Source organism: Brachycentrus maculatus, unplaced genomic scaffold, assembly GCF_059751285.1.
Source record: "Brachycentrus maculatus isolate JH-2025_06_01 unplaced genomic scaffold, ASM5975128v1 h1tg000486l, whole genome shotgun sequence".
Taxonomy (NCBI): domain Eukaryota; kingdom Metazoa; phylum Arthropoda; class Insecta; order Trichoptera; family Brachycentridae; genus Brachycentrus; species Brachycentrus maculatus.
This window is the reverse complement of record NW_028281233.1, coordinates 390,904-406,295: the sequence shown is the minus strand read 5'-3', so window position 1 is coordinate 406,295 and position 15,392 is coordinate 390,904. Positions and strand designations below refer to the sequence as shown.

At 31.1% G+C, this 15,392-nt stretch overlaps 1 protein-coding gene across 1 annotated transcript in view; it reads left to right on the top strand.

Moving 5' to 3' along the window:
- The window catches only part of Gprk1 (G protein-coupled receptor kinase 1), a 72,356-nt gene extending 68,966 nt beyond the window's left edge, over positions 1–3,390 (top strand). Inside the window, exon 14 of the mRNA XM_088272259.1 lies at positions 586–3,390. Within this exon, the coding sequence (XP_088128385.1) occupies positions 586–759 (174 nt within the window). The 3' untranslated portion in view covers positions 760–3,390. The remainder of the gene's footprint in view (positions 1–585) is intronic.
- The last annotated feature ends 12,002 nt before the right edge of the window (positions 3,391–15,392 follow it).

The window sequence follows — 15,392 nt, the reverse complement described above, 5'->3', positions numbered from 1 at the left end:
GGTGTAGTAATCACAACATAACAACTGTAGTTTTCGAAACTAGTTATGTGTAATGAAATAAAACTTTGTTTTTTTTTTATTTGTATACATTTATTTAAATCACAATTTATACATATTTAGAACTTTTTTTTTTGCAGAGACCCACCAAGCTAAACCACCTTATTTGTCTTGTCGGTGGAGTTCTTTTTTAATACATTTTTTTTGTTTTTAACGATTTTAATCTAATATAGACACAAAAAAAAATAAAAAAATAAAGAATATAAACATTTTACAATTTTCATAAAATTAACTTTTGATCATTTACCCATTCCTTTTTTTTTACTCAATGTAGTTTCTGCGATACCGCTCTATTTGGTATATATAATGGCTGAAATATAATGCTTTCACTCTCTCTTGCTGCTCGCTGATAGTGTTTGAAGGAGACGTGTATTTACCAGTGCTTACTATTTGTTATTTTATTATGATTTTATGTTACAAGAATATTTGTTATAAGACTTTTATTTTTATATTAGATACTGTAAATATGTATTATCTTAAAGGCTTCAGCCGTTCCATAAATAAATAAATTTGGTGATTTGATCGCAGGACGAGATCGGTCTGAAGGAGTGGGCGCAGTCGCTCCGCTCGGCGCACAAGTGCTCCCAGGAGCTGCTCTCGTCCATGGCCAAGAAGGCGGGCAAGATCTACGGCACCACGGACGGGGCCCCCGGCGCGCCCGCCGCCACGCCGCGCAGCGCCAACGGGGGCGCCGCCAACTAGCACGAGCTCCCGGCGCCCCCCCCGCCGCGGGGCGCCAAGATGTTCCGCCGCTCCAAGAGCGCCATACAGCTCATCAAGTAGGGAACTCGTCGGATCCAGAACTACCTGACACCTGTTGCAGACGGTGCAAACTAACCGCCATTAATCTTCATAATTAAAAATCATAAAAATGCAAGTGCGGACATTGAGAATTAACGCACTTATGATTTGCATTTTCCACAAGGGGCATAAAGTGTAGTACTCACGCATGGCTCTGTTAACGTTTTTAATTCGCTACTAAGAGTGTTCTGTCGTATTCAACCTTAAATTTCTGGGTAGGTTTGACTCTGTTGACATTTTTAATTCGATGCTAAGAGTGTTCTGTTGTATTCAACCTTAAATTGCCGGGTAGGTTTTAATATCGCGTTCCCCGCAATCAGAAATTAACATATCTCAGTATGTCATGTTATCCTTTGATATTTGCATGTTCCGGTGTTGACATTGTTGAAAACACTCAAGACCATAGCTAGTCAAATGAGTAGGATAGTCGCGTATGTAAACATGGAAATTTTATATGGGCAGTGTTGCAAACACGGAAACATGAAACGCGTCAACACATTTATGGCAGTTTAAATGAGAAGAAAAGTTTGATCGATTAGTTCAGTTGTACAATCAAATTCTTTTTTGAAACAACTTGGTAAATCAGCTTCGGGAGGTGCAAACACTTAAGCGTATATCATTTCTGTAAATACTGAAAACATGTTTTTAAAGATTCTGATACTGTGATTTTTTTTTTAAATGAGAAAACCAACATGAGTTCTGTCTTCTTGATGGTCCTTTATATGTGCGTAGACCCGTGTATATGAAAATACGATATAATTTTCTCAATATGCCCGTGATAGGAGATCACTCTGTCAACCATTTATCCAGCATGAACATGCGTGAGTACTGAAGTTTAGAGTGGCTAAGGGGATAATAAAGTGATGCGAATGCAAAAATTAATAAAAAAACATTCGAATTTAAAAGTTATATTAGTGTTGCGCTGTATCATCAAGTGGTAAACCGGGATCAGGCCCGTTGGACAAAAGGATAGCCCCCCGAGGACACATTCATAATTGTCAAGGGCCGGTTAGGTAAGATTACATGAAGTAGGAGTACTAAAATGTGATTTTAGTTTAGAGTATACAGGTATATTTTATCAATTTGTTATTACGATTTTGAAAGTATTTTGACATTCACACTCGTGTCATAGTCGCAATAACGTTAAGCAATGTCTAACTTGTTAGCGGAGATATTTAGTGGACCGGTGCAATGGTGTACCATACTAGCTCTCCGAGAAAAGTATCGTGTTCTATCTAATCTACGGGTATATAGATGTGTCCACATAAATCCCACGGATGCATTATCCAGGAAGAATTGCGGAAATTCAATAAAATCTAAAATTAAGCTATCAACATATTAGTGAATCACTAAATGAGAACTGTGTTTATATTGTAAAACTTGTAATGAAACATCTCACTGTCAAATAGTATTATTATAGAAATAACGGGACAAGGTGACAAAGGAATAATGATTTCCGGGACAATGTTTTAGCTGTTGAAAGTTAACGTTAATGCCATAATCATTCTGGGTGTTAGAATATTTACATTTGTAGGAATAAATGGTAAAATAGTGTTGTAAAGTTGTAATGGGATACCCGTAATGTAACCTAATGTTTAGATATTGCAAAATAGAACATATGTACGATTAATATTTTGCCGACTGCTATATATGATATACAAACATTAATTCCTCTTTTAGAAAATGAATCAGTCTAAATGTGATTTCTTTTGTTAGAAATGATGAGCGCAAATATTGTGTACAATAAGTTATATGTGTAGAAAATATTATACAATTCAATTACTTTTCAATCATAATAATATCTAACAGCGGAATACGACTTTACGAATATATTAATCTAACCTACATACTTCCCTCGAACAAACATGACTTAATTTATATGCATTTAATTATGAGAGACCCTTTTTAATTCTTTTATGATATTAGTATTACGTATTTTGAAAACATTTCATATTTCATTTTTCTAGAAAGATGGCGAGAGATTTTATCGCTTTGCGCTTTCGTTATACAGTTGTACTTTCCGTGTCAGACAGACCGGGAACCGAGGGAAGTGACGATCTTCCAGTCATTTCTGAGTACATTTCATTTGTGCAGATTATAAGCGGCGTGTAGATTTGAAGATCCGCATTGATTTCTGGTACATCGGAACAGTTAGTATTTGTGTAAATTCCTAGCCTATCAGTGTGTAGAATGAGTAGGTTCTCACGCGGTAACGTGTAAAAAGTAATAAAAATATAGCGCAATGGGAAACATTGTTTTAGAAAATTGTTATTGGAAATTTGTCTGTATATAATTATATATTGTAAATTTGTACGCTTGTTAGCTTTTCCGGGGCTCGAATAGGTCCTGGACTTTTCTTCTGAGCCAGACTTCAGGTTTATTTCAACACACGAGTTGGCGGATAGACTTCCTCTTTGTTTTCACGGTCCCTCACTAGAAAGGAGCACTCTAATCTCCATAGAATAAACCTCCAATGTGTTGATCTCTTATAATGCTACATTTACAATGTTTTAAAAAAAAAACAAAATAAAATTTTCTATTTTGTGTAAAATGAAATGCGAATTTCCAATCATATAAAAAAATTGCTTGTGTATATAATATTATCGATCTAATACTTGAATTAATACATTTTCATACCCCTAGGCTAGGTTTAACTGTCAATATTTATATTTTAGGATTATAAAGGTGATATGATAGCGGGACTAGGATGTGAGAGAGTGTACCCGAAATGAGCGAGTGAAACTGGGATGCGTGAGTGTAACCAGGATGCTGGATGTCAATGGATAGATAGCCTATTAGATTGTGTTATGCATTTTTCTGTTTTCTTTTGTGAATTTCATTTTATTTTTTAAATATCGCACTACAAATAGTTATTTAGCATGTTCCATTTGTAGCACTCTACAGAAATCTTAGCTAGATTTAGTTCCCTCTGTCTGATATTAATTTTTACTTAATAAAAGAGTCACACAGATAATCTCTCGAATTCAAAGCGATGAAAATGAAGTATAGTAAGAAAAATTCATTATATTGTAGAATGAATGAAGAGATCCTTGTTAATTGTTATTCAATATTGTTTATTAACATTTTATTTGTGTAAATATAACATTTTATAAAATTTGCACTTTTTACTGAAGCATAGAATGAAATGAATGCATTTCTTAGTGAGTTGTACCGAGTTATTATGTACTCGCCCGACTACTCGCGCAATTCGTAATCGAGTCAATGAGAACAATGAAATTGTGTGCAATATTCTTTTTGGAGTTTATTTTCAAACTAAGCATGTTTAATTTTTATTGTTTATTTTGAATCAAAATCATTTATTAATGATGTTAAATTTCGTAGAATTTTTCTGTGAGAATAATGTTTAAAAAAAATATCATCTAGCTATGTTAAGAAACATTAAAAAAAAATTAAAACCATAATTATTTTTATGTTTTCTTTTGTTTCTATACAAATTTTATACTTTTTCTTTGTTTCAAAGTTGACAGCAAAAGTGCAAATATAAAAACATATAAATTTAGTAATATTATTCCTATTAACATTTATTTTACTGTGGTAATAAAGTGTTTGTAATGAAAATTTATTTGATTTTTTTTTATCCCCTTCTCCAATAACTTTCATAAATTCAGTTGACTATTCACAAATTTAAGTATCTGGAAAATGATTTTTTCTTATTTATAAAAAAATATAAATATGTCAGTATTTTTTTCTGTCTGATGTAAAACAGAGGCAACATTTAAAAATTTAGACAGAATCCTTTCTATTTTCTTGATTAAAAAAAAATGAACAGCAAGTATAAAAAAAAAACAAAGATTAATTTATTATCAATTTTGATTTCTTCTGTGACTTGTATTTTAAAATGTTAATTCTCTAATATTTTTATTACTCCGTTTTCTTTTTAGTATAGCTTCTTTATTCCCCAACCTTTGATTTTGTGTTTGTGAATAATACTGTCCTTTTTAAATAAATGTGTGAAATGGTGACTGTTATTGTATTTAGTATTTAAAATGTTATAAATGTTATTCCTTATGTTATATTGTATAATTATCATATGCAGATCTGCTTCGCTCTTACTGGTAAATGGACCGTCTTTTCAATCCAAAATGAAACAGGAGAAATGATAAAAGTGAAAACTAATTTCCCCAGTTGATTCCACGATTAAGGCTTCTTAAGATGATGTTTCTGTGCTCTTAAGAGCTTTTCATTAAAATGAAATTTTCTTAAGAGCTCTTCATTTAAATGAAGCATTTGTAAACTCTATTTTTCCGATCCGGTTAATCATGAATTAGAAATACAGTTGCAAAAGAAAGTCCATTTAGCTGAAGGCGTAACGACAGACTGCTCTCACTGGAATAAACACCAAGAAAAGTAATTCTACAGCTATATGCGTAAAGTTTGTAAAAATATTACTCGACTTATTTAAACACTGTATATTGATGTGTGTATATTATTATATTACTTCTTAGTTAAATATTGTGTTTTGTTTAGATGTTTGACTTATGTGTATCCACTCTGCGACACTCATTGTAGTATTTCCGTATTAAGCTCTCATTTCCCTGGAGATTTTAACCCGGATCAAGATAAAAAATAATAACAAACCGAGAAACTCAATCTAACAATAAAGTGAGTGTTGCATTTTGTATATTTTGTGTTAGAAAGTTGTGTATAGTAATTATATATCTAGCTGTGACTTATCGTTTCATTGTATGTGTATGTGAAATACTATCGTTTATATTTGTAATATTGTTTATAGAGATATATGTGGTAGTTTTTCTTTGAAAATGAATGTAACTATCGACAATTATTATTCACGCTATCCCCACTTAAATCGATTCCCTTTTCTTTCATAACTTACATTTAATAGAGATTTTAGACAAAGGATGAATATTTATTGGATTTTTAAGTATTTCATAAAGATTCTTGGAATGTGATTTTCTGCAACATACATATTGTAAAAATAAAAAGTTATTGGCATTTATAGTGTTGGCGTGTCAATGCATTGTGTTTCTCGACTCTTAAAAAAGTCTACGTCACAATTTAGACTTGGAGCCTTAATTGATTACTATCATACATCCGTTTTATAGCATTTCCTCAGGTTCTGCAACTCCAATTCATTTCTTAACTCACCAGTACGAGTATTCGCTTCATTCGTCTACAGTCCATATCCATTTAGCCAGGGCTTTTTTTTAAACAGAAAGATCCCGGAACTCATATCGCTCACTCCTTTCAAGAACGTCATAAATCAAAAATCGTCAATTTTCAATTGTGCATGTTTTCGAAATGCCCAGAAAATGTACTATATCCAAGCAAAAGAGGCATATTTTTAACTTAATATTTCCCCGCTACAGGGCAGAAAGTGTTGTTTTTGCATTTTGAAGAAAATACATTGCTTAATTATTTTTTTAAATATACTAAATATTTTTCAAATGGAGGAACCTTCAGGTTTTACTATTTTTAAAACATTGTATTATATTTTTAAACTTTAAAAACGTTCTCCTGAAAAATCAAGTTTTTTGATTTATGACGTTCTTGAAAGGAGTGAGCGACATTCTCAAGCTTTTCACTAAAAATATTTTCAAATATCATTTAAATATTCATTACAATACCATATTTTACAATTTTGATGAATTATATAAATATGGATTGAAATTACATAAGCGCAAACATCGTCTAATTGATTTTTAAAGTTTAAAAAAATATATCTGTGAAAAAAGGTGCCAGAATGCCGTTCCACCGCGTTACCTGGAAGAAAAAGCCCTGCATTTAGCTATAGTGATATCCGTGACTCGAATCTGTCTTTGCAACTCAGAACTTTTGTAAATGGCAGACTAATATATAACCTGTATTCCATAAACATGTTGGAAACTGGCTAGATTAGCGAAAAGTTTATTAGTCCTGTTTATTGCCTTTTAAAAATATTATTTTCTCCAGCAATTTTCCTTTTCTCTTATTTTTTATTTTTTTACAATCGTCATTTCCAATTTTTTTAAATAATAAATAAATATTCATTTTGAGAATCTTTATGAGATACAAAAAAAAGTTGATGATTTAAATTATTTTTGGAGGAAAAATAGTCTATTCAGATTTCGCGCTGGCATTTATTCTTGTCAACGTAATTAGAAAGTAGAACACACGCCAGCATTTAATTTTAATGTAATACATTCTAATACAAGCTCTTATAAATTAAAAAAAATTAAAACAAAAGCTACACACACTTTAGGTCCTTTGTATTGTTATACATATCAAACTATGAATGCTGAAGTTTAAAAAAAATATATTTTAAGTACTATGAATGTTATTTTATATCATCGAGTCATTGAAATAAAATAAATTATTTATATCCATACCGCCTAAGGGACACAACCTATTAAATGTTACATTTTTTTATTTTTATAATACAAAGTGGTACATACAACTAAATTTACCAAATTAAAATATGCTTCCTCGGCTTATTTTGTCAGCCTCCATACCTCCATGCCTTTTTCTATCATTCATGAGTATTTTAGCCATATTTTATTCATCATTTGGTTCAAATAAGGGGAAAGCGCTTAGTGTAACTGAGAAAAATGAGCTAGTACCACACATGTATTGTTGAGAATTTTAAACAGTATCAACAAAAAGTGTCACAATGATTTTCAAGCAATTTTCATTATATTTGAGCATGTAATGCAGTCAGAAATCCACGACTTATTTGTAATTTGCGTTTATGACAAGCATTTGTATGATTCAGAACTGAGTATGGATTGTTTTCAAATTTAAATTGAATATTTTTGACTAATGTTTAAAAGGTTTTGTCTGTTAGCGGGTTAATTTTAATATGTTTTTTTTTATTATACATATAATGTTGATTTATCCATCGCAGTTTATATTTTCCTAGTAGACTTGATGTTTGTATTAAATAAGAATGTAATATTTGGTTAATGAAATTAGTTTGATAAAATAGAGTTTTCCTAAGGAAACCTTAGGATGATTGTATTAGGCATTAGTACGTACTCCCTTACAGGCCATGATGAGGTATGCAGTGGTGCAACATTGACCAAAAATGATGTGGTGTAGATTGTCGCAATGCGTTTATAAATTATATAAAGATATTAAATTTCTTAAGAAAGGTATAAAGTTGTATGTATAGTGATTGCCAAATGGGTATCTCGAAGAATACTGTATGTATATATTATATAAATAACGTAATTCCTAAATTGGTTTAGCTTAGACTTGACTACCTAACCATGAATTATTTATAAGGCTCTATAGTGATTTCACCCCATACATAAATGTACAAAGATAGAATCATACAGATCCGAGGTTTACTTAGGGAACCGAGTCTGTTAGGTTTGCCAATAAACTCAGTACCACTTCATGAATAGTAATCATTAGATGTTATCGGGAGGGGAATGTAGCATCTCCAGGTGTAACCATGTCTGTAATTACTATAATAGGGACATCCACCGTGTTGCGACTGAGCGTTACAGTGTACAAACATTTTTCTATGTGTACAAAAAGCAAATATGTCATCGATTAAATGATTGGCAAAACAGCAATATTAAATGTAACATGTCATTTATTTCTAATAATTAATTAGTTCATACAATTGTATTGGGCAATAACTATTTATAAAGGAAGGCATTTTAATTTACTCAAATGTTTACGGATTCTTGAATCGATACATACTAATGAGACAGTTAGTAAAAACAAATACCAAAACCAGCAATAATAGGTAATATTTAATAAGCAAAATTACACAGAAATATACAATTTTTCTATTATTTATTAATGTACCAACAATCTCTTCATGGTTTGTTTTCCACATTTATTTTTAAAAATGTAGAGTTTATGAATAACACTGCCTAAATAAAAGAGTAAATATATAAATTAGGGTTATATTGTTTGTTTATCTTTCTACTAAACTTCCTGCAATTTATACAAATTCACGGATAATTCTGCGATAGATCAGTTTTGTGAAAATAAATTAATATGTATGTAATTTGAATATTGTGTTTCTTTTACTTGTACTTCAGTCCAAGTGGTATAATTTGCTCCGTATAGCCTCGGACAGAATTAAAACATCCATAAACATGCCTACGCACATACATATGTACATAGGAGGACTAACTGCTTCCAGTGTAATGATTTGATTTTATGAAACCTTCGATTCCTAAGTATAATTACATACTTGTCTCCAGATATTTAGCTTTCAGAATAATTGTAGCAGAGAATGGGTGTGACGTGCATTGTTGACTGCAGGTGTGGATTAATAGATTTGTGTCTTTTTACAATTTGTAACATCAATATGTCATATTATGTTTTGGTGATGCCAACGCACTGTACTTCAAATTTAATAAAGCAATTTTAGAAAACTGCGTTTTCTTTCTTTTGTCACTTACGTTGCTGCTCGCCACCCTGGCAAAATCCTGTCAACCAGACCTCAAAAAAAAAATATTACCTCAGCTAACATGGTAATCCAAATTATCATTAGGATTTTCATAAATTCATTTTTTATTTTTCTTGAAGGATGGAATATTTTACCAAGATAATATACACAAGAGCGTATATTATCTTGGTAAATATAATATACACAAGAGCGGCAAAACGTATTTATCCCGTATTGCCGTGTAATTGAACTCTAGTACCTACTTGGAGAGCTATAGCGGAAACCGCAGTGCAAATATTATTATAGGTTGGTTGCTGTTACAATTTTCTGAGAAATATACAATACATATTAAGAGTTGAGAAATGCTACAGTAAAAAAAAATAAGTAGTAAAATGATTCATGATAAGGTAGGTAAGATAGGATTTTAATCCTATCTTACCTACCTTGCTCCAGGTGCTGGGTCTTTAAGGACCCCGCCACCTGGAGCAAGTGGACTGTATTTTAAATATGCATGTTTTTTAAAGAAGTGGAAATGATGAGAAAGGTTTTTAAGTATATTTTGGAGTCGCGTGGTCCTCGCAATCGCATTGAAGAATCATCTTGAACTAAAAAACGCTCAAGACAGGAAAAAGGTGAAGGTGAACCTCAAAGATATAGTGCCAACACATAATATAGGAAATTAACCTACCTCAAGTTGCAGCCGCTCACAGAAGCAACGCTACGCTCATAGGATGATGGTGACACAGACTGGCCTGGAGTAATCACATTTTCTTTTGGTTGCGTATAGTTCTATGAGAACTAACAAATGGATTTAAATTATTAACTTGAACAAATTGAAACCTAAATCCGGCAGATGGCACTCCGATCCATTGAGATGCGCTAAACTGGTTGAATTAGTTTTGAATTTATTGTTTTCTCAAGTTGAGTCTCAAATAATTTAAACATTTGATTTGATTATTAAAAAGTATCTATGTAAAAAATATGACTTGGAAACAAATCACGTGGTATCAGTCTGTTCATGTCACTTTTAAATTATATCAATCATAAGAGCACAATATTTGTAAGTATTTTATTTTCTTTTTACATCAATAACATTTACTAAATGCATATATATTTATATTTAATACATATATTATAATCTTTTTTGGAAGCCCTGATTTAAATATGTAGATATTTTATATTATATTTTAGAATGTAAGACTCGAACAATGTTTAAAATAACACATTAGATATATTTTTTTATAATTATAAAAAAAGTAATATGCACAATAAATCTATAACTGCACCTTTATAAAACCAGGGGTTTATTATCAAAGTTAGAATCAATTTTTTTTAAAGCAATTTTTGTGCATATTTATGTTGGCCACAAAAGGAATGTGGAATGGACAATAAAAATACATGATTTTTATTATATTTACTTATTTGAGCGATTGATGTAAATTTGCTATATGGATATTAGGAGTTGATACTTAACATTATTATTTTTTCACTATCTCCACACCTGTCAGATTGATACGGTATTATCTCAATGATAAATTATGCTAGGTTAGGTGATCAGTCAAGGCCGGGAATAGAAATTTTCTTATTTAGTGAGTTTTTGTCAAATTGTCAGCAAATGGCGATGAATGTAAATATATAGATATCTCATTCTTTTTTGACATCTCACGTATCGCTCACTCCTTTCAAGAACCTCATAAATAAAAAATTGTCAATTTCCAGTTGTGCATGTTTTCGGAATGCCCAGAAAATGTACTATATCCCAGCAAAAGCGGCATGTTTTTAACTTAATATTTACCCGCTACAGGGCAGAAAGTGTTTTTGCATTTCGAAGAAAATGTATTGTTTAATTTTTTTTTATATACTTAATATTTTTCAAATGGAGATAAAACATTCAGGTTTCGCCTAAAAAGATCTGTTGCACAGAAAAATTTCAATAAGTGGTTTGATATTTATTTTTAATACATTTCATAATATTTTTAAACTTTAACAACAATCTCCTGCAAAATCAAGTTTTTTGATATATGACAAGGAGTGAGCGATACATGGAGATGAATATGGAAGTCTGGGCATTTACGGGGCTTACGACCGTCAGAGGCTGGTTCAAGTGATCACTTTACACACGTGTAGCATTCACCAATTCTACCCATGATATCTCACTAATTTAGAATATTTAAAAAAGAAAGGACAAGGAGAAAAAAAAAATAATACTAGCATACTATCTGCGAGCGGATTCGCGCTCATAATAGAGATAAACATCTCTGAAAAGAAGTGATAACATTTAACCATACTGTATACATCCATATGAGATCAAAAGATGCAGCAAAATCATGCGTAAAAATAACTTACACGCAATTTACGATGAGTCGAGTGAAAAGGTAAAATTACCCTTCCCGCCAAACACCACCAGTCGAGTGAAACGGTAAAATTACCCTTCCCGCAGATAGTGTGCTAGGAATGGGACCCCCAACTTCTCGCATGGCAGCGATTATATAGCATGCTAGCCAATGGACCAGGCAACATCAACAACCGATTCATATAGACATTCATTACCTACAAGTCACTTTATATTGGAAGCACATTCATTAGTAATTCTGCAGACCCTTGGTTTACTTCTTTCCAATTTAAGACATACCCAATGTTGCATAAGGCACTGCATCAAATCGATAGTGTTACTTAATCACTACTCTTTATCCACATGACAAGCAACTGACACGTCTTAAGGAAATAAATACCTAATAAAGATTCCGACTATCTCAAGATGTGTGTCTAATTTGAATAGTCATATAAACAACTCGTAAACTGGCACATTTTTGATATAAAGGTAGATATATTTTGTAAAAGGACACTATCTTTTCCCATCATATAACTGCTTGAGTTTTACATCAGTTATAACCTTTACCATACAGTATAGTTTGGCTGATAGTTATAGCTACAATTTCCTTAACGAGAGACCGTGAACATGTTGAACAAATATTAACAAATTGTCATTGGGACACGGCAAATGCCATTTTTGTCGACTGTCGGTTTTCGGCAGGAAACGGCAATATACGGGTTTGTTATCGGCGTGAAATAAAACCCCTTGAAGGGTAATTTGCTGCCTGGGTGCTAGGTTACAGTCTGTCGACATTATTTGAGATGCCTTGTCTGGATTGGCTAGTGTGCCGCTTGTAAAAGCGTCGCCAGAAATCTAGAGTTTTTATGCGATCTCAATCTCCAGTTTAGTTTGACTCATTTCACGTATTGGACTATTCTTCATACCGCTCGAACTGTTTTGTTTACTGTTTGGTATTTTATTATTTGAATATATTAGCATTGCATAGGACGTTATCCCTACAAAAATGTCGATAACGATGTACTATTGCAAGTTTGACAATATTGAGTATTGAATGCTATTTACTAAATTAATATCAGGTTTTTATATTCAGCTTTGAAATGTGGTGAAATTATAATGTAATCAAAGCAATTATAATTCATTATTGATGATCAAATGTCATATATGATATCTTTGAAAATTTCTATTGGAAATATTATTTGGTTTAGAAATTGTGTCAATTTTACGAAAGCGATATATTTTTGCGCTCATCGCAAAAAACACCCCCTATAGACTAGAGTCTATTGTTCAAAACCCCCGACTTCAATGTGTTAAGGACAAGAACCCTCTTATACTTTTTTGACCTACTTGGAATTCGAACCCGGGATCTCCTCCACTGTAGCTAAACAAGATAACTTCTTAAACGCATTCAATTTAAATTCATTTTGTCAGAAAAAAATATATAAAATCATGATTTTCAACCCCTGCCTTATTGTGTACCTAGCGTAGAATTTTGTCTAGCCTCACACTAATCCGATTTTGTCGGTAACAACAAAACCTAGTCACTTGTCAAATAAAATATATGTGGAAAAAACTATATAGTTGTTATTTTATTACATAAAATGCAGTTCCACCAAGAAACAGTTTTATATTTTGCATTAGCATCAACAAAATCCATTGAACTACTTTTTGTTTAGCAAATCAAGAGTCTGCTTCACATTTGGTTGACAAATAATAGTAAAAAAAATAACTTAAAAATAAATCATCAACATTGATTTTGATATTTGTGTTACAAGACTTCAATAAAAAAAAGACATTCTTAAATATTCAATCAAATTATTACGGTTATCCAATATTCAGCATTATAAAGAATCATGGGATAATCATTTTACTGTTTCAAAATATATTTTAAAAATAAAAATAAAATATTATCGGTTCTTTTATAAGGCAAGTGCCAGAACACAGTTATATTATATAATTATTAAAATGAGAAATCATTTATACTTATTTAGAGCCCCTTGGTAATAAAACTCGCAACCTCTAACGCAATAAACAAGCAAACACTACAGAGATGCACTGCTCTATGGAGGCTATTAATATTACATATACTATCAATAATGTAAAGTTTGTTTTATGCTATTATTTATTATTACGAAATAACATGATAATTAAGTTATTTAAATATTATTGTCTATATTCGATTTGGTCTATCAAATTAGTTTATACATATACGGTGTATACTTTCCATCATACTAACATTTAATAGTTTTGCGTACAATTTTATTTAAAAGGAGGTTTCACCTATAATGGACCTCTACCCATAATTATGTAGTGGGAATGTAATTTTTTTAAATGATTACATAGGAAAAACAGATTTCTCTTTGTTTTTCTACCAAACAAACAAAAAAAAAATTTTGGTTTGCTTTTCATCAACACATTTAAATACTATTCTTCTAACCCTTTTTCATACCTAATGCTGCATAAGGCACACTGCATCATGTATAAGGAGTGTTATCTTGATCGTTAAAAGCCATGAAGGAAAGGTTATGAACCCCGGGCTTCAGATACCAAACCTGGGTAAAAAGGGTGAAAATTCATCAATATTTATTTTGACCCCCCTAGGAATGGAATCGCACTAGAGAAATTTAATAACAGTAAATATATCCAAATACATATAATATTTTCTTTCGCTCATAATACATTCAAGTTATTTATTCTTATTATTATTCATTAAATTTTGTATATTTTCTTTGCCATTAAGATTGTATTTTCTCCTGGGTTGTTACGCAAAGTATCCAAAGCACTCCTTGCTGATTGCGACGTCCGTCACCAGTTCAAGTAGTATGTACACTGAAGCTGGGATGATGGATGCTGCAATGCGATCAGAAAAGAACAACAACAACCATTTTAGAGCAACCATCTTGCGCCCACATAGTGGCTGTAATGGACTAGTACTAGATGATGAACCTTGCAATGAAATTTAAACATTGAAAAAATAGTGCTAAGGCGTAATGACCCAGAAAATATTATCAGTAAGCTGTGAGTTACATTTTTTATAATGTCTCTTGTAAAATTTACTTTGAGGGTAGATTTAAAAAAAAAAATCTAATGCAAAAATAGTGCTAAGGCGTAATGACCCAGAAAATATTATCAGTAAGCTGTGAGTTACATTTTTTATAATGTCTCTTGTAAATTTTACTTTAAGGGTAGAATTTTTTTTAAAAATCTAATGCAAAAATAGTACTAAGGAGTAATGACCCAGAAAATATTATCAGTAAGTTGTGAGTTACATTTTTTATAATGTCTCTTGTAAAATTTACTTTGAGGGCAGATTTTTTTTTTAAATCTAATGCAATCAATATAATATTTTTGAATAAAGTTATATTTTAGAAAACCTTTAGGAAGACGATTGACATGGACATTTTATTTCTACTTTCTCATCTACATTCATATGTAGTAATTTTACTAATTAATTTAACAACCACAACACACAAACACAATAAACTTTAAAAAAAATAACATTTTAAATTCTTTTTTATAAACAATGTATAAAACATAATTAGTAGTAACATAACAATAAAAATACAAAAATTAATAGTATAAACAGGATAACAGAAGCTTAAGTATCAAATCCTGATTATACACATAAAAAATATAAAATTTAACATATAAAAACAATATTATAATATATTTTAAATAATTAATTCATTATTTACTTGTCATATGATTTTTTATCATGATTTCATCAAAACCATTTACAACTTATTGATTTATTTGTTTATTAGTTTCAGACTCTTGCTCCATCCTCAGGACACTTACATTAATATCATAAATCAATAAAAATTTCATAAAATA